We start from the raw sequence: 18,584 nt of genomic DNA, 5'->3' as shown, positions 1-18,584 counted from the left end.
GTTTTTCTCCGGAGCGTTTAGCCATCTTTCGTATGAAAACAAAAATTTATGTAAAAATTTATGTATAGAAATGATTCGTGTAGAAATATCCGATCATATTCGGAAATCTTATAGAAATTCTATATATAACCCGTATAGAAAATTTCGATACGATTTTTTCATACGTGTGTCACCCAAGACCACGCGGGTACCAGGGGTGTCGCCATTGTTATTAGGGCGACCTGGGAGAACAGTGGAACACACGGCTGCATGAGGGGACAATTTGCCAATGGGGAAACCTCGACCCTACGGGGACACTGTGATTCTTCTGAAAATGTGAAAATACCACGGTGAAAACCGCACCCAGGTCTTACCCTCAACGTACATAGGAAAACCATAAAATATGCAACTTATGAGGGCTCTGTGATGCTAAGTGTGGGAAGACCGATTTATGGATGCCCCTCAGAAACCACTTGAGGGTGATTTTTATGACCACAGTCGTAAAAATCGCTCGAATGGAAAGGCCAGTAATCAAGCGTTTCCAAATAGCTGGACCCAGCCCCCATCGACCATTGTTATGGTAAGAAAATCACCGGAAAATGAAGTACTCGCGCGTGTCCTCGAAATGCAACCCAGGTGTGAATTGAGATACTTCAGGAGGAAAATGAATAAAATGACAGTTGACTCCCCCCTCACGGAAACTCTGTTTTTTTCATTCAATACATTTGGAATTTTTCACCGGCGGAACCATAGTGGACTTTATTGGTCACTCCATACCTCAAAATTTTTGAAACGTAGAATTCCACATCTCAAAAAAATTGAAAGAAAAATAATCGTTCTACAATTTCATCAAATCTGTATTTTTTTCCAATGACTGAGCTGAGTTAGATTTAGATCAAATTTTGGATGAATTTATTTCACGAAAGAAGAGAAAAACGGCTTTCGCCCAAAAACCCCTGGGAGAAAAATGGTAGGAAAAAATATTTCGGGAAAAATTCCTCGTAAAAAAAATATTTCGGAAACAAATTTCGCGACAATAAAATGGAAGAAAGGATGCGAAGAATAGTTCGTGACAACAAGGACGAAGATAGAAGAACTGACACTAAAAATACTGCAAATAAATTTACAATTATATATATATTCACAAAACAAAAACATAATGCCGGAAAGATACAAAATCGCTAAATCAAAAAGAATAGCTCAATCAATAATTCAATGTCAACAAAACAACATCAGTCAACTGTTTCCCAATGAAAATAAATACTAACAAATACAATTTGCAAATTTCGTGATCATAATATGCAAACACTCAACCGTAACAATCCCTCAATCTCCATCAATACATCTTCAACGTTTCGATAAAAAATTAACACTCTGAGCAATCTGATTGAAATTGAAATCAATCAATTGAATTTTTTTCCAGAAAAACAAATTCCATAATTTACCTCCCTGTTAAAATTTGTAATTTATTATTTGTTACATTTTATTCCGCAATAATTTTTCACGAATCGTTTATTCAAAAGTAAATATTTCACAGGACTTCTATTCCTAAAAAATATGTTCCGAAATAGTTTTTCCAAGAATTTTTTTCCCAAGAAATTTTGGGCGACACCGAGAAGAAGAGGTCTGTTTGCAACTTCACTTCCAAAGTCTGATATATTAATTAATAAACAAAATAAGAGAGAAGTATTGCAATGTTTTGAAATAATTAGGGGAAACCAGGGAAAATAAGACCATTTGATCCTCCTGATGATCCCGCGCGTCTATCCCGGTTGACTCCCGTGACCCTTGTAATTCCGTAAAAATTTACTCCACACCTCAAATTTTTATGTCCCGCCCCTGAATAACAGATAATTGTCTACCCCCCCGGAATAAGGGAACACACCTTTCCCAAAATTCTACTGCGGTTCGTCGCACATCCCGGGTTAGGACATAATTTTACGCACGTGTGCGATCATAAAAATCCAATGGATCGGAAATTACGACCATGTCCAACCCGTTATCACTCTCCATCGACGGGCAAGCGTCGTTAGTATGAGGGGTCGAACCGAGATTCCTGGAACCATAAAGGGGGATCGAATCCGTGGACCCTTGTATTTCGAAATTTTAAGGGGCGGTCTCACCACTTTTTTCAAGTCCTAGAAATATTTGACGGAAAATTTTGTCATTTTTTTAATAAGTTTTTTTAGGTATGGAAAAAGTGGAAGCATGAAGAATCATATTATCTCAATTTCACCTAATTACGTAAGTCACGAATTCAATGAGATTTTCCCCTCCTGCTCCCCTGCTCACCAATATTGTTCACCGGTTTGCTGTCACCTCCTAAGTTGAAGAGTAATAAAGAAAAAAGGAGAAACAACCTACAGAGGGCGGGAATATAATGCTGACTTTTTCCATCACATTGTGATCGTTTTCTGAAAGATAAATATATTCCAAGCATTTTTTTTCGTTTTTTCCTATTGAAAATGGCCATTTTGGAAATTCATTGATTCGAAAAATCGTATCCTATTATTTACTAAAGATGAAAGAAACGTGAAGTTGTTTTATAACAAAATATTTCGAAACTGCCTGACCGCTAATCCTCAATTCTGGTTGGTCAATGAGTCACGTGAAGTAGACGCTGAAAAAAATCGGCATTTTCAAATTCTTCAAATGCCAAAAATTTGTTCTGCGTCATATTTTTCATTTTTTCATGTGTGAAGTTGATCTTTATATCAAAACATATCTGAATTGCCTAATTGTTGATCATGAGAAAAAAAAACATAGTATTTCTAAATTTTTTTAACTCACAAATTATTCTTCACTTCCCAAATAATTCGAGAAAAATCTGTGATTTACGGTTATCTGGAAAACTGTGAAATTTTCCGAAGAATTCAAGAAATTTTTTCAGTTTTCTAGGAAATCAATTCATAACCCTCCCCTGATTTTTCAACAATTACAGATTTTAATCAGATTATTTTAAAAAGTAAAAAAAAATAATTAATCGAAGATTAAAAATTATTCATTGATGATTCACTCTTCATTCTCTTTAAGTCATTATCAATATTTGTAAAACATCTATGAGTATATGAAGTTTAATAAATTCGATTTCTTCATTTTCACAACACAAAGATGAGCGCGCGCGAAAGCGCGCGCACAGATCTAGTCTCCTATATTTTTTGATTTTTTCGAACTTTTTGTTCGAAATACTCGATATGATCTCCCGCAAAATCAATCGGATGGGATTTGGATTTGCTCATCTCCTTATAGGAGAAAATAAACGAATAGTGTCGTAAAATTGAGATAATGTGATGACTTTTTCATACCTTTCATACTTTTTCATACCTAAAAAAACGTATAAAAAAAATTGAAAAAAATTTTCGTCAAATATTCATGGGACTTGAAGAAAGTGGTGAGACCACCCTTAACACATTACGCATTTTCCACCCTCCAGAAAAACGGAAGTAAAAATAAAATCCAACAAACTTTGGGGCATACAAGGATTCATATGGGACCAATGAGGGTGGAAATTTAGTTCCAGCCGACCTATTGGGACCCCGTCACGCGCCAGAGCAAAAGATCTTCGATATTTAGGGCTAACGCAGACTCACTCATTGATACAAATACCCAAATTCGGGAATCTTCATGCGAAATATTGAGTTACTATGGGTCCACGCCCATAGGACGGATCCCCTTTGGCGTCCAATCAAGGATATATATAAGGGAGGCTCCTGGACGCCCGAAGTCAGTCATCTACAATCTTAGACTCGGCTACGTCACGGACAGTGACTATTCTTAATCTACATACGTCGATCGTACTAATTTTTTGAGTCATTCAGTACTCATATTCGTATCCAGTCACTGCTAATTACGAAACTCATCTGCACTAATTTCGTTGAATTCGTAAAATCACGATCTTGAACGCGGTATTCGTCACGGAGTTGTTGTCAAACCGTTCAAGGGGACACCCGGGGTCATTCTTTCGTAAAAATCCAGGTAGTCGAACCCCCGTTCTACACGTTTTCACCGGACAAGTGAAAACTCGTACTAAAGCACCGCATCAAGTCACGCGTTTGAAGTGTTAAAACATTAGTCAGTGACCTCACCGCTCTTCGGGGCCAAATCGTTATTGAGAGGTAGTCATCATCACTGCTGGATAAAAAGATTTTTGTCAAAAAGAGTCTCCAGAGTCCAGCGTCATCGTGACTGAGTGATCACACCCGCCCCAATTTTATTTAATCAACGACTGTAAGTTCAATGTCAATTCGCTATCCATTAATTTTTCTATTCTTTCTATTAGTTTCATTCATCCTCCAAATTTTTCCTTGTGACCCTCGTGACGGGTTTATTTTGAGATTATTGTAATCAGACTCGTATTATTATTAATAAATACATTTCTTCCATGGGATGAGAGCGGTTTCCATCTCTTTTTACGCGATTATCATCTCAGGCTCCCGCGTAATCCACCACAGGGCACATTAGTGTTTTGAACTGAGAAAAAAAATTACTTTTTCCAAGGAAGCATTTTCTTTGAAGAAGAATTTATTTTTCTAGAAGCGCATTTCTCCAGGCTAATCATTTCCAGGTGGTCCAAGTCCATCTTCAAACACGTATGAAAAAATCCTATGGAGAATTCGAACATTTCCTATTAGATTTTTCTGGTGGTATTTCCTATAGGATTTCCTACAGAATTCACTATAGGGTTTTCTACAGAAAGTAATACACAAAATTGGGACTCGACAACAATCGGTCCCAAGGGTCATTAGGGTCATAAATCTGATGGGAAATTCTATAGGGAATCCTATCGGAAATCCTGTGGGAAATCCGATAGGAAATCCCGTGGGAAAAATCCTATAGGAAATGTTCAAATTCTCTATAGGATATCCTATAGGAAATCCTATAAAATTTTTTCATACGTGAATATTACAATTCATATTGAATTACGAGATGATTATGCTGCATGTGACTTTGAATGAACACCCTTCATTATTTTCCAATTTCTTCAAATTTGAGATTTTCTTAGATGAAATATCTAAGTAAAGAGTAAGCAAATTAGTAAAGCTAATTTGCCAACGCTTTTTGAAAATAGCTTTGTCTTTTGAAAAACTTTGGCGTCAGGTTTTTCTTCATTTCTGAAGAGAATATCGATCTTCAATGCATATTGTTAGAACAATCAACATTTCAATTAATTACGGATAATTCATAATGATCGTGCAAAACAATCGAAATTCAGAATTAAGGTTTTGTCACTTTTATTTAAACAGTCTCCAGTAATAATATGAGAACTCATTAGATGAGTCAATATAATATATTTCGAGAGGTAATTATAAAAGTTGAAATTATAATCTAGTAAAGCTAATGCTGGGAAGGGAGAAAATTTGCTGTCAAAATTGTGTTGAACAGTCTTTGAAGGGAGAAAAACTTTGTTGTCAAAATTTTAACCGCACTTTTTCTCTCTTCAAAGATTCATTAATAAAAGCTTCATTTCAATTTTTTTTTAAATTTAATAAAAGTCGTAAAAATTGTTGTCAAGTTTTTTCAAAGAAATCTCAATCTTCAATAGATATTGTTCGAAAAAATAAATTTGATGGAACATAGAATAAATTGATAAAAATGTTGACAACAAAGTTTTTCTCTCTTCCAGAAGGAAATATCAATTTTCAATAGATATCGGTCGATAAAATAAAATGAATAAAACGGATAAATCAATAACGTTGAAGACAAGTATCATATCATTTTGGAACTTGATAGCATATGAATAAGGTTAACTCTATGATGAATGAAGTAGACAAAATAAACAAATAATGATTCTTAAATCATCTCGTTAGATAAAAACTGAATACAAAAACTATAAACTACCAATATTTAACCAGTTATGGATAATAGCTCATAATTATCATGCAAAAAATGGGAATTTAGAATCAAGGTTTCGTCATTTCGATTTGAACTTCTCCAATAGGTATGTGTGACTGCTCATCGAATTCGTAAATAAAATATCTTTTAATAAGTAATCATAAAAGTTGAAACTAGCATCTAGTGGAGCTAATATTTGCCAACGATGTTTAGAAATAGCTGTCTTTTGAAAAATTTTGTTGTCAAGTTTTTCTTCCTTCCTGAAGGGAATATCAGTCTTCAATACATATGGTTCGACAAAATAATATCAATAAAGCTGAAGACAAGTATTATATCATTCTGTAACTGGATAGAATATGAATAAAGTAAACTCGATGACGAATAAAGTAATAAAAATAAAGAAATAATGATTCTTAAATCATCACGTTAATATTAGGTAATCATGGAAGTTGACATTAAGATCTAGTAAAGCTAACTTTGCCAATAATTTTTCGAACTGGCTTTGTCTTTCCAGAAGCTTTATTGTGAAGTTTTCTCACAGAAATATCAATCTTCAATAGATATCGTTTGATCAAATAAAATTAATGAAACATAGAATCAATTAATAAAATCGAAAACTATTATATTATTCTGAAACTCGATGAAATATGAATAGTCTCCCGAGATTCCGGAATTAGAACAAAGAATATTAGGATGAAATTAAAATATGAAAAATTACAGAAGAAAAATCGCCAGGGACAATAGGATAAGAGGATGAGACACCAGCTACATCCGTAAAATTGGAAGCAAAAAATCCAATCATTGTTTTTAAAGAACTTTAACATTCCAATATTCACATTGATCACAAAACCGATAGTTCTGTTTCCTCTACCGCTGTGAATGACAACCCTATGAGGATTTTACCAATTTTGTTTACATCCATGACAAATATGAGTAAAAATTATTTTCATTCTGTTACATTGAAGTCACGAAGCTAATGAATCAACAACGATCCTCAATGATTCTGTATGGATCTCAGAATCGAATGATTGTTTTTAAAAAACGTCGAGATCTCTCGTAAGTAAGAAAATCCCCAATTAAAAAGTCATGTTAATTGTTCTCAAAATTCCCAACTCAGATAATAATTTCATAATTCGGTAGTGCAGTGATAAAATGGTACAAGTCAATTTTGACTATTGACCAGTTTTTAATGAATATCTCGGAGTCTAAGGGAGATAGCAAAATTTTCGATATAACCTTTTTTGTTGAGCCGATTAAGAGCTACAACAAATGTGATTACAAAAATTTCGCTATCTCCCTTAGATTCGGAAATATTCCTCAAAAACTCAACCGGGAGATAATTCGACTTAAACCGTTTTACCACTTCGCTGCTGAATTAATGATTGGATAGAAAGGATCAACCTCTCACGTACGGGGTCGATGCATGGTATGGACCCATGCGAATGTGAACGCTTGTTTTCAAAATTGGTTATTTCTAAATCTATGAAGAATAACTTGATCAAACAGACAAAATTGAAAATCGGAGTACTGTAGCTTCAATTAGATACATATTAGATAGAAATAATGGAATTCGAGTCGTATTGAGCACACACTACGCCTCGTAACATAAGGGCCCCGTCCGTGACAGGTTAACAGTATCTAGATTATACCATATTGTCAACTCAAATGATGACCAATCGGAGTAATACCATATTAATCAAAACCAACAATATAATAAAAATCATCATCATATCTCAAGCTCTGGTTGTACGAGTTCAAACGATTCTTGTACTTGTGAATCATAGCGCCAACAATCTGTCGAGAATTAATGATGTCGTCAGCTGAGATGTTGATCTGTGGATGACAGATCAATTTCTCCAGCATAATGACGTCTTCAAGAGCGTTATGAGCCCCCTTAGAGCTTCCGAAAAATTCCTTTGCGAGTTCACTCAATTTGTAGCCCTTACCCGTGGGGCGTTCATTGGGCAGACTCTTCCTCATGAGTGGTAGAGAGTCAGAGAATCCAATGACAATCCGCTTGAATCTCTGAAGCATGTCCAGTTGATCAACTAATCCAGCCAATGTCGGTCCATCGGAATTGAAGCAATTGTGGGAAATCAGAACGACCTTGCCACCAACTGACTCCAGAAAACTGATGAACGCCGATACAGCAATAGCTGGAGACACTCCATCCACTGGATTTCCGTTGTAATACATCTGCTTATTGATCATCGATATTCCAGTCATATTTGTTATTGCTTTGGGAATTGGCTGTTCGGGTATGACGTATTGATTGTGGGACGCGTCGCCACATTTTGCGGCAATCTGAGTTATCTCATCGGTGACACTTAGCCCAGTCGCTTCGAGATCAAAGAATACGATGGAGAAGTCAGGTTGACTATAGGATTTCATAGCCATTTTTGATGAATTCTCGTTCTGATTCCACATGCAAAAATGAGATAAGATGGAGAGTTAGGACCAGTTTTTGGTTTAGCTAACCACGGTTAGACCTCGGTTACAGTTAAGTCAACTCCTGGTTAACATCCCCGATTGCTCGGGTTCAGTGGTGGGAGATATTAACTCAACTTTAACCACGGGTCAACCCTGGTTAACTTGAACCAAAAACCGGCCTTCGAGGTATTTATGGCGCGGTGGGCATGTAAAAGGTGAGACGGAGGGGAATCTATTGTCTTCTCGCAGAAAACCCATCGCTGAAGAAAAAAAACGATATTTCAATTACAAATTTTCAATCTTTTCGACCATTCGTGTGTTCTAAATATTTTTTTTAATAACTTTTCAATTTTTTTCCAAATATTTCAAGCCTTTTTTTATTTTTCTAGCTTGTCTTTTGGATAATTGGAAAAAAATTAATATGGATAGAAAAAGTGACAACGTCGTGCCGTTCGAGGTACAAGTTGGTTCAGCTGTTATTAGGGATGGGCGATGTTTTTAAAAACACCGATTGTCGAAGTGTCGGTGTTTTTTAAATACATCGATGTTGTGAATCGATTTTTCTACAAAAAATATCGATTATTTACAAAATCGCTATTTTTTCTCATTGCGCAGAAAAAATAAAATTTGTTAAAATAATTTTTTTTATCTTGTTTTTATTGAAAATATGTATTGAAAATTACAACCTGAGGAATTTGCGTTTCAATGATAAGTACTTTTGGAGAGTGGAATTTTGAATCTCGAAACAGGGTTGTTGATTAATTGAAAAAAATATATTCAATATTTTCCATGGCTGGACGTTAGCTACAACATTTGTTGATTGTTATATATATTATTTGTAATAATGGTTGTAGCCGATAGACTAACTTAAAAAAACAATAGCCAAACAATAGCGTTCAATAGCCGATTGAATGTGTCTACTTTCCATTTATAACATGCATACTGTAGTAAATGATTGTTTCTGGTTGCGAATAAATTTTTTTTTTATTCTCAATCAATCAACATTACTGTTCGACAAAAAAATGAAAATTTTTTTTTTGACACTGCTGCTACGTTCACCTCGTGTCGAAAAGTGCCTTTTCGTTTACTAGTAAACGAAAAAAGGCACAGTTCGCCACTCGCTGAACGTAACATCACTGTCAAAAACTATTGTTCGACACATGTGAGACAGGAATTTTCAGCTCGTGTGATTGGCAGTTCACACTCGTGAAAATTCTGTCTCACTCGTATCGAAATATACTATTTTGTCATTCCGGTCGTAAGGCAGCGTTTCACGGACGCTCCGCTTCGCTGCGCGTCCGTGAATCTCTGCCTACGGCCGTCATGACAAAAAATATTGTTCGTCATACGGTCAAAAAACACTTTTCTGACGAATATGATTGCAGCCCTCGCCTTCGGCTCGTGCTGCAAACCTCATATTCGCCAGAAAATTTTTTTTCGGCCTAATGACCAAATATACTATTAGTTTGATCAAAAACTTCGATGTTTGGAAAAAAAAAAATCGAAAATCGATTAATTGATCGTTGAAAACATCGATGTATGGGTATGAAAAATCGATCTTTTAGATTAATCGACAAACAACACCCATCCCTAGATGTTATTCTCTTTCCCATAGCGAAATGTATCATCACAACTCCATTCCGTATTTGCCGTGCTTGTCCCTCTACGATTTCTAACCTCGACGTCGTCGCTATTCCAAGTTGCGTGCGCAGAATATTATTTTTCTGTACTGCTTCTCACGATTTCTCGTCTGGGAATTGGTATTACATACTTCCCAAACTCGAAAACTTGAAAATCACTACAGAAAAATATTGTTCCTGGGCTGTTGCGATGGGGTTTTTTTACTCGTGTGGTTGGCCAGTCCTCGCCTACGGCTCGGAGGCCAACGCCACACGAGTAAAAAACCCCATCGCAACAGGCCGGAAAAATACTATTTCATGTTTTTTAATTCAGTACCGATCTGGTCAAACGGTTCAAGTTGATTTTGGCTGTTGGCCAGTTTTCAATGAATATCTCGAAATCTAGGGGAGATCGCAAAATTTTTCTCATGACCTTCTTAGTAGCACTCAATTCGCTCTACAAAAAAGGTTATTATGGAAATTTCGCCAACTCCCTTCAATTCGGAAATATTTCTGGAAAACTCAACTAGAGACGAAATTAACTTAAACCGTTTGACCACTGCGCTACTGAATTATGCCTTCTAAACGATTCTCCTAGGGCACTAGAATTTTTTTATGTTCCTCCATTAAAGCTTTACCCAAGTGCGAAATTTTAGGAAAATGATTTCTTTCTATTTTTTATTTTTTTTCCAATTACAGTAAGAGTTCGTGTTAAAGTGCATTTTTTAGAAAAATTCCTGTTTCAACCATTCTTCTGGGCTATCTAGGGGAGGGTGAACTAAAATGGACACTTTAGACTTTTTTTAAATTACTCATAACTCAGAAACAAATTTATCAATGGAGCTCAGTTTAGGCTCGGCACAAAGGGAAAGAGTTGTTCTTTGTATTGAAAAAAAAATTATTGAATTTCGTCACCATTTCAACCTGTCATTAACATTTTTAACAGTCATGTGTCCATTTTACCCCAACCTCCCCGGTAAATTGCATAGGGGGTTTATAGGGGTTTTCCAAAATCAAAGAATGTATAAAAAAAATTATCGATTTCTTGACTTTTTTCGACCTCCCCTGACTACACCATAAATAGGGGAGGTTGGGGTAAAACGGACATTTAACTTTTTTTCAAAATGTTAATGAGAGGTTGAAATGTTGAAAAAATTTAATCATTTTTCTTTTCAATACAAAGAACAACTCTTTCCCTTTGTGCCGAGCTTAAACTGAGCTCAATTGATAAATTTGTTTCTGAGTTATCAATAATTTTAAAAAAGTCTAGTGTCCATTTTACCCCACCCTCCCCTACCTTAATGTTTCAGGGGAGAAAACGAATACCTCAAATATCATACGTAAACAAAAATTACCCAATCCTTTTTCGGAGGTCCTATTTCGTTCTAATGATCCTCGAGTTCAGGTTTATTATCACGTATACTTCAAACAGTTTGAGTCGTATAAAGAGCGCAGTCCTCAGAAAATAAATGAATGTACATACGACGCAATTCGCCTAGTGATTGAGATCACCCAGAATCAAGATCAACCTAGACTCGAACCTTCACGCACCATCACCCTTCACTTAAAAATTACGTCACCAGAGGGCTACGACAATTCCAAAATCACACCCCACTTTCTCTTCCTTTTCTCGAGTATATTTTGAGGTGCGCGGGTGCGCCGACCTGTCACTGTTGATTTACCAATTCCAACAATCAATACCCTCGATCCATCAAAAACTCACGGTAAAAATAATAATCATCAACTCCTTTTTATCACTTTTAATTTGGAGCATTGAAACCTTTTGGTTTATTTATTGTTGCATTATACTAAAGATGAAAGAAACGTGAAGTTATTTTATATCGAAATATCTCGAACTGCCTGACCGCTAATCCTCAATTCTGATTGGTCAATGAGTCACGTGAAGTAGTCGCTGAAAAAAATCCCCGGTATTTTCAAATTCTTCAAATGCCAAAAAAATTTTCTGCGTCATATTTTTCATTTTTTTATGTGTGAAGTTTATCTTTATAGTATAGCAAAACATATCAAAATTGCCTAATTGTTGATCATGAGAAAAAAAAACAGTTTTTCTAAATTTTTTTCACTCACAAATAATTCCTCACTTCCCAAATTTTAATTTTTTCATATTTATCATTCGCAAAAATGATCAATACTTGCTTCTCAGATTTTCATACATAAATTCTAAACTCTACAAAATTCATAAAAGNTTTCTGCGTCATATTTTTCATTTTTTTATGTGTGAAGTTTATCTTTATAGTATAGCAAAACATATCAAAATTGCCTAATTGTTGATCATGAGAAAAAAAAACAGTTTTTCTAAATTTTTTTCACTCACAAATAATTCCTCACTTCCCAAATTTTAATTTTTTCATATTTATCATTCGCAAAAATGATCAATACTTGCTTCTCAGATTTTCATACATAAATTCTAAACTCTACAAAATTCATAAAAGTTCTTCGGTTTCCCAAGTAATTCGAGAAAAATCTTTGAAGATCTACGATTATCTGGAAAAGTGTGAAATTTTCCGAAGAATTCAAGAAATTTTTTCAGTTTTCTAGGAAATCAATTCATAACCCTCCCCTCATTTTTCAACAATTACAGATTTTAATCAGATTATTTTAAAAAGTAAAAAAAAAGAATTAATCGAAGAATAAAAATTATTTATTGATGTTTCACTCTTCATTCTCTTAAAGTCATTATCTATATTTATAAAACATCTATGAGTATATGAAGTTTAATAAATTCGATTTCTTCATTTTCACAACAAAAAGATGAGCGCGCGCACAGATCTAGTTGCATTAAAAAGAGGGTAGCAATAAGATATATTAGGGGAAGGTGAGGTAAAATGGGCGTTCTTAAATTTCCAGAATCCCCTGACACCGCACAAAAAGATTGAGACAAATCAGATCTCAATTTGAAGTCTAAAAATCCATTCAAAGTGAAAAAAAATTGGATTTCAAAACGGCTCGTTTCACCCCATTTCCCCCTACGTGTTGTTGCGTTCTTACATTAGATTCCTAAATATTTAACGTTGCTCTACCCTCAAGAGGTCATTTTTCAATTAAAAGATTTTTAAAATTACAAACAACCAAAAACTCTATGAGGTTTGGAATCGTAGTTTTTTTCACCATTTAATTTCCGTTTTCGTTTTTATAAATAAATATGTTTAAAAACCATTATTTAACCCAGGATTTTACGTGAAAATCCCCAAATGATGCATATCCCCGGTCAAATAAACGATTAAAATCTGATTTTTTAATTAAAAATGCAAAAAAAATTTAAAATATTGGCACTTGTTTAATCAAGAGTTATCGTTTTTTTTTTATTATTATTAATAATATCCGTCCAAAATCGCAGACGACTGGGACCAAATCACGGCAAAATATCACATATCAAAATATCACCGGCAAAAAATCATGCCTCAAAATATCACGAAACAAAATATCACCGGTAAAAAATATCACAAATCAAAATATCACACACAAAAAATATCACAAACCAAAATGATCATAAACAAACAAAAAAAAAAACAAATTACGAGTGTACATGAAGAAAAACTTTATTGATACACCGCAATTATTCGTGACCTCAAAACATGTGGGAAAAACCCAGCAGTGTTTACATACCGAAAATGGAATTTAATAGCCGTATTGTGGTAATGAATTATCGGAGAAAGAAAGAATTACACGGCCGTGTTCACACANAAAAAAAACACAAATTACGAGTGTACATGAAGAAAAACTTTATTGATACACCGCAATTATTCGTGACCTCAAAACATGTGGGAAAAACCCAGCAGTGTTTACATACCGAAAATGGAATTTAATAGCCGTATTGTGGTAATGAATTATCGGAGAAAGAAAGAATTACACGGCCGTGTTCACACACGCGACGAAAAATCAAGAAAAACTATCGAAATATCATTGAATATATTGAAAATTAAAAAAATTAATTAATATTATTGAAAATTAAAAAATTACATGATATGATATGATATTTTAAAAAGTGATATTTATCACAAATGATATTTTCATATTATGATATTTATCCATGTGATATTTTTTCATGTGATATTTTGCGGTGTGATATTTTGAGACTGATATTTTGCCGTGATGCCGGGAGGCGGGGGAGGGTTACTAAAAAGTCGAAAAAACGTCTGACGTAACATTTGAATGGCCCCTTGGACTCTCAAACTCTCAAAAAATTCCTAAATTGAATTTTCCACTGGCGAAAATTCCCCTATTTTCAGCCTCACTCCCTTCAACCCTCAAATATCACATCACCACCTCAACAAAACCCCAAAATTTCTGTTCAGCTCCCACCGAAAGATGAATCCCCAGTTGTTCGTGGGTAGCCCCACGGGAATCCGCTTCACCTGGACAATCGACAAATACAGTCACCACTACCTGGTCACAGGCGAGAAGCTGAAATCCTCGATCTTCCACTCAGGCGAAGACCACAAGGACCAGTGGCGCCTGGAGATGTACCCAAAGGGCCAGCGCCAGTCCACGAAGAACAATGTCTCAATCTACCTGAGACTCCTCCGCACCCGCAAACCCGAGATAAAGGCCAACGTGAAGTTTGAGATCCTCAAGCCAGGGTTCAACTGCGAGCCCGTCCACAGCAGCACCCAGACCATCAGAGACCTGAAGTGGAGCCAGGGGGAGAGACAGGGGATCAGCGAGTTTGTGGACAGCAGTGAGCTCGAGGCGTACGTCAAAAACGACACTCTGCAGTTGTTCTGTGCCATTGACTTCGCAGCAGACAGCAAAGAAGCTGCCAAGAGGCCTGCGAGGCTCTCTCAGGAGTTTGGGACAGTCAATCATCGATTGACTGACGACCTGTGGCTCCTCTTCAGCAACAGAACTTACTCAGACACGATAATTACTGTTGGCAATCACCAGTTCTACGTACACAGTCTCATCCTGAAGATCAGAAGTCCTGCTCTGGGGGCCAAACTCCCTGACAGGAAGAGGGAGACTGGCCATTACGACGAGATTCTCCTTGATAAAACGAAACCTGAAATCGTGCAGAAGATGCTGCATTTTATGTACACTGACAGGATCGAGAATTTCGAGGGAATGATGGAGGAACTGCTGGAGGCTGCTGACAGGTACGAGATGCAGGCTTTGAAGACACTTTGTGTCAAGCATCTGTGTGGAGAAGTCAATGTGCAGAATGCTGCTGATATTCTCATCATGGGGGAAAAGTACAACGCGAAGACTTTGATGAATTATTGCGCCAGGTTCATCAATCTGCATTTACCTGAGGTCATCGAGACTCAGGGGTTCAAGAGCATTGAGGAGAATTATCCTGAGCTGGGGTGCTTTCTCATTCGCAGGCTCTCGGAGGAGATGGTTGTTCAACACTGAGGGGTCTTCGGTGAGGAAGATTTGTCGGTCTCTTTGGGGAGGACTTTGGTGTGGGGATGATTGAGGGCTCAACGTGGTACGTTGGAGAATGGTGTATGATTACATTCATCGGGAATCTGTATAGAATGTTTATGATCATAGTTAGAATATTTATGAATTTTTGTAGAATTTTCTTAATTTTTCTGCTCAAGTTAGTAAACTTTTTGGAAGAACTTGAACTCGCAGATAATTATCTTTTGGATTTTTTAAGGCCCGGGTTGATTATCTTTCGAACATGATCTCGGTTATTTTATTTTGATAATCTGAAATGATCTCCAATTGCTATTCAGTTTTACATAGCCCTGGAGTCTCCGAAAATTATGATTGTACAATCAAAACAACGTTGAAAAAAAGCTGAACATTTTCAAAGAGCGTTTTTGTATAGTATTGGGAAATAAACCCAATAGGGAGGAAATTGGAAATTAATCGTTTAATGTATCTAATGGCTGTTCGGTCGTCATTTTTCACAGTAGCCAATGGCTGTCAGATCGTTAGTTACCATGATGAATTATCCATTCGCTATTTCCTCGCTATCGGACTTATTTTTTAATCTTTATTTAAAAAAAAACACTTGTTGAAAATGTTCTTTTTTTAATACTTTTTTTGATTGTACAATCATCATTTTTAGTGACTCTTGCGTGATGTAAAATCCAATGGAAATTGTGATATATTTTACACTATGAAGATGGAAGAAAATTGAGATAACGTTCGAAAGATAATCCACCCGAGCCTTAAGTTATGAAACTTCTTGGAAGAACTTGAAGGCTTGGGTAAATATCTTTGGATTTTTTAAATTGAATTTATAATTATGGACATAGATCAGTATTTAACAGAATAAGGTAATGTAGTTATTCTGTTACATTTTACAATCTTAGTATTAAACTGATCAATATTGAATTGATCATAGACTGCCGGTGTCTTCTGTACTTCAGAGATTACAAAAAATAATAATATTGGAATTAGGATAGGATAAAATACAAAGAGAAATGAAAGAAAAATTGTTAGAGGTAATAGAATGAATTGAACAGTTGCTAGCTCCATCGACTGATGATCTATCGTATCTATGAGCGCGACAATTATTGCAGAACTGACAGCAAAGAATCCAATTCAGTGGCGAACCGGTTTTTGAAGAATATCTCCGAATCTGAGAAAGATAGCGAAATTTTTGTAATGACCTTTTTTGTTGAACAAATTAAGGGCTATAAAAAAGATAGTAACAAAAATTTTGCTATCTGCCTTAGATTCCGAGATATTTAATGAAACTGACCAATAGTCAAAATCGACTTGAACCATTTTGCCACTTCGCTACTGAATCATTGTTCCTGAAGAACTTTAACATTCCAATGTTTATATTTACATTAAAAAAACAGGTAGTTCTGTTTGCTGTCATATTTTGTCGTAATTTAATACAAATATTTTTTGGTCAGTCAGAACAGATTAGAACAATTCTAATGAAAAATGTTTTCTCACATTTTTGTATAAAATTAGTAGTTATGGAGGTAATTACGAATTCCAAAAACTGAAAAATAGATTCGTCTGATCTAATTTTCTGGTCTTTAGAGGATTTATTTAGAAAATTAATAGCTTTATTCTAGGAGAAATTGCGAGGAATTTTTTTTTTGCGAATGGATAAATTTTCTTCGAAGAATATCTTTTAGATTTTTTAGTCGAATGTATAATTATCCAGCTAGATCAGTATTTAACAAAATGAAGGAATGTACTTATTCTGTTATATTTTACAACTTTAGTATTAAATTGATCTGGGACTGCTAGTATCACCTGTAACTTAGAGATAAGAATAAATAATATTTAAATTAGGATAGAATAAAACAAAATGGATTGATAGTATCTATGAGTGTGACAATTATTGTCAAATGAAAGTAAATAATTCAATCATTGTTCTTAAAGAACTTTAACATTCGAATGTTTATATTTGCAGCAAAAAAACAGATAACTCTGTTTGCCCTGTCATATTATTGTAAGCGACGAGTCTATGAAGATTTTCATTCTTTTGTTTTTGCCCGTGACAAATATGAATTAAGAGTTTTTTTAGTTATATTGAAGTTGTGAAGATAATGAAACCAATAACGATCATCATAGATTCTATAAGGATCTTAGAATCGAGTGATTTTATAAAAACAACGTCAAGAGACATGTTTTGCAACTGAATAAATTTCCACAATAAAATCGGTGGTAATTGTTTCTAAAATTCCTCAGTCTTCAGATAATTTCATAATTAATCATGTAATAAACAGGATTAACAGGATGTGGATTATCATGTTACGTTTGACAACTTCAATACAAGTATTTTTGCTCAATTAGAGGAGATTAGAAAAATTCAAGTGGAAAATTTCTTTTTCATATTTTTTGTACAAAATTACTAGTAGAGTTTGTAGAGTTTTATTCGCCGTCGAATCCGTAGATGGCACGGCCCCGACGTTTGAGGGCGTACACCACGTCCGGAGCAGTGACCGTCTTCCTCTTGGCGTGCTCCGTGTATATCACTGCATCGGCGATGACCGTTTGCAGGAATGCCCTGAGTACCTCCCTTATGAGTTCGTAAACTCCCCCTGAAATTCTCTTTACCCCCCCTCTTCGTGCCAAACGACGAATTGAGGGTTTACTCAGCCAACCGCGGGGTGTTTGCCTCACGCGTTTTACCCCCGAGCGTGCAGACCCTGCATACTGAATTGCCATTATCTATAATAAATCGATAATTTTTTACTTTACTTTTAGTTTTTTTAACAAAAACAAATTAACAAAAAAACAAATTAACACAAAAAAACTGTCGAATTGAACTTTTAAAGTTTATCACTTTGTCATTAATATCTATCAAAAGTAATTAAAATCGAGACTGAATTGAATGAGAACGAACCATTCATCACTGGAGTGTTGTTTTAGAAGAAATTAATGATCTAAGCCACTCAAATTACCAAAACAAAAATCATAACACCGAAAATTTTTTAAAATAAAAACCGTCGAGAGACGTTTCTTGGAACTGATTCCCAATAAAAAGTTAATGTTAATTTCTCCTAAAATTGCACAATCTCGAGATAATTTCCTTAAAAAATATGTTGTATTCAATTTGTTAAAGTTTATCACTTTGTTATTAATATTTATAAAAAATAATTAGGGAAGAGTGGGGTAAAACGGCCCCTTTTGATTTTTTCAAAAATGTTAACAGCTCATTAAATTTTAAATAAAATGGATTTTTTTTTCCATGGAAACTACACTTCTTTCCCTTTAGAACGAACCTAGACTGATCTCAATTAATGAATTTGTTTGAGTTATAAGTATTACAAAAAAAAGTCA

The 18,584-nt window shown here is 35.1% G+C and overlaps 2 protein-coding genes across 2 annotated transcripts; one reads left to right on the top strand and one right to left on the bottom strand.

The window, feature by feature from the left end:
• Positions 1–7,323: 7,323 nt before the first annotated feature.
• LOC107038083 lies at positions 7,324–11,334 on the bottom strand. Its single transcript, XM_015256965.1, has 2 exons — positions 11,216–11,334; positions 7,324–8,226 (listed from the first exon to the last, which is right to left on the bottom strand). Exon 2 carries the CDS (start codon positions 8,206–8,208, stop codon positions 7,504–7,506), a length of 705 nt encoding a protein of 234 aa, XP_015112451.1. The 5' UTR covers positions 8,209–8,226; positions 11,216–11,334; the 3' UTR covers positions 7,324–7,503.
• A 2,855-nt stretch (positions 11,335–14,189) lies between these two features.
• LOC114841225 (speckle-type POZ protein-like) lies at positions 14,190–15,233 on the top strand. Its single transcript, XM_029126108.1, has one exon. It carries the CDS (start codon positions 14,190–14,192, stop codon positions 15,231–15,233), a length of 1,044 nt encoding a protein of 347 aa, XP_028981941.1.
• The last annotated feature ends 3,351 nt before the right edge of the window (positions 15,234–18,584 follow it).

Source organism: Diachasma alloeum, unplaced genomic scaffold (assembly GCF_001412515.2).
Source record: "Diachasma alloeum isolate Michigan unplaced genomic scaffold, Dall2.0 Dall_scaffold_00277, whole genome shotgun sequence".
In the NCBI taxonomy this organism is placed as follows: domain Eukaryota; kingdom Metazoa; phylum Arthropoda; class Insecta; order Hymenoptera; family Braconidae; genus Diachasma; species Diachasma alloeum.
This window is presented reverse-complemented; position numbering and strand designations above follow the sequence as displayed.

What these genes read in the sequence shown, in the direction of transcription:
- LOC107038083 (XM_015256965.1), bottom strand. Translation starts at nt 8,208, where the DNA reads ATGGCTATGAAATCCTATAGTCAACCTGACTTCTCCATCGTATTCTTT.
- LOC114841225 (XM_029126108.1), top strand. Translation starts at nt 14,190, where the DNA reads ATGAATCCCCAGTTGTTCGTGGGTAGCCCCACGGGAATCCGCTTCACC.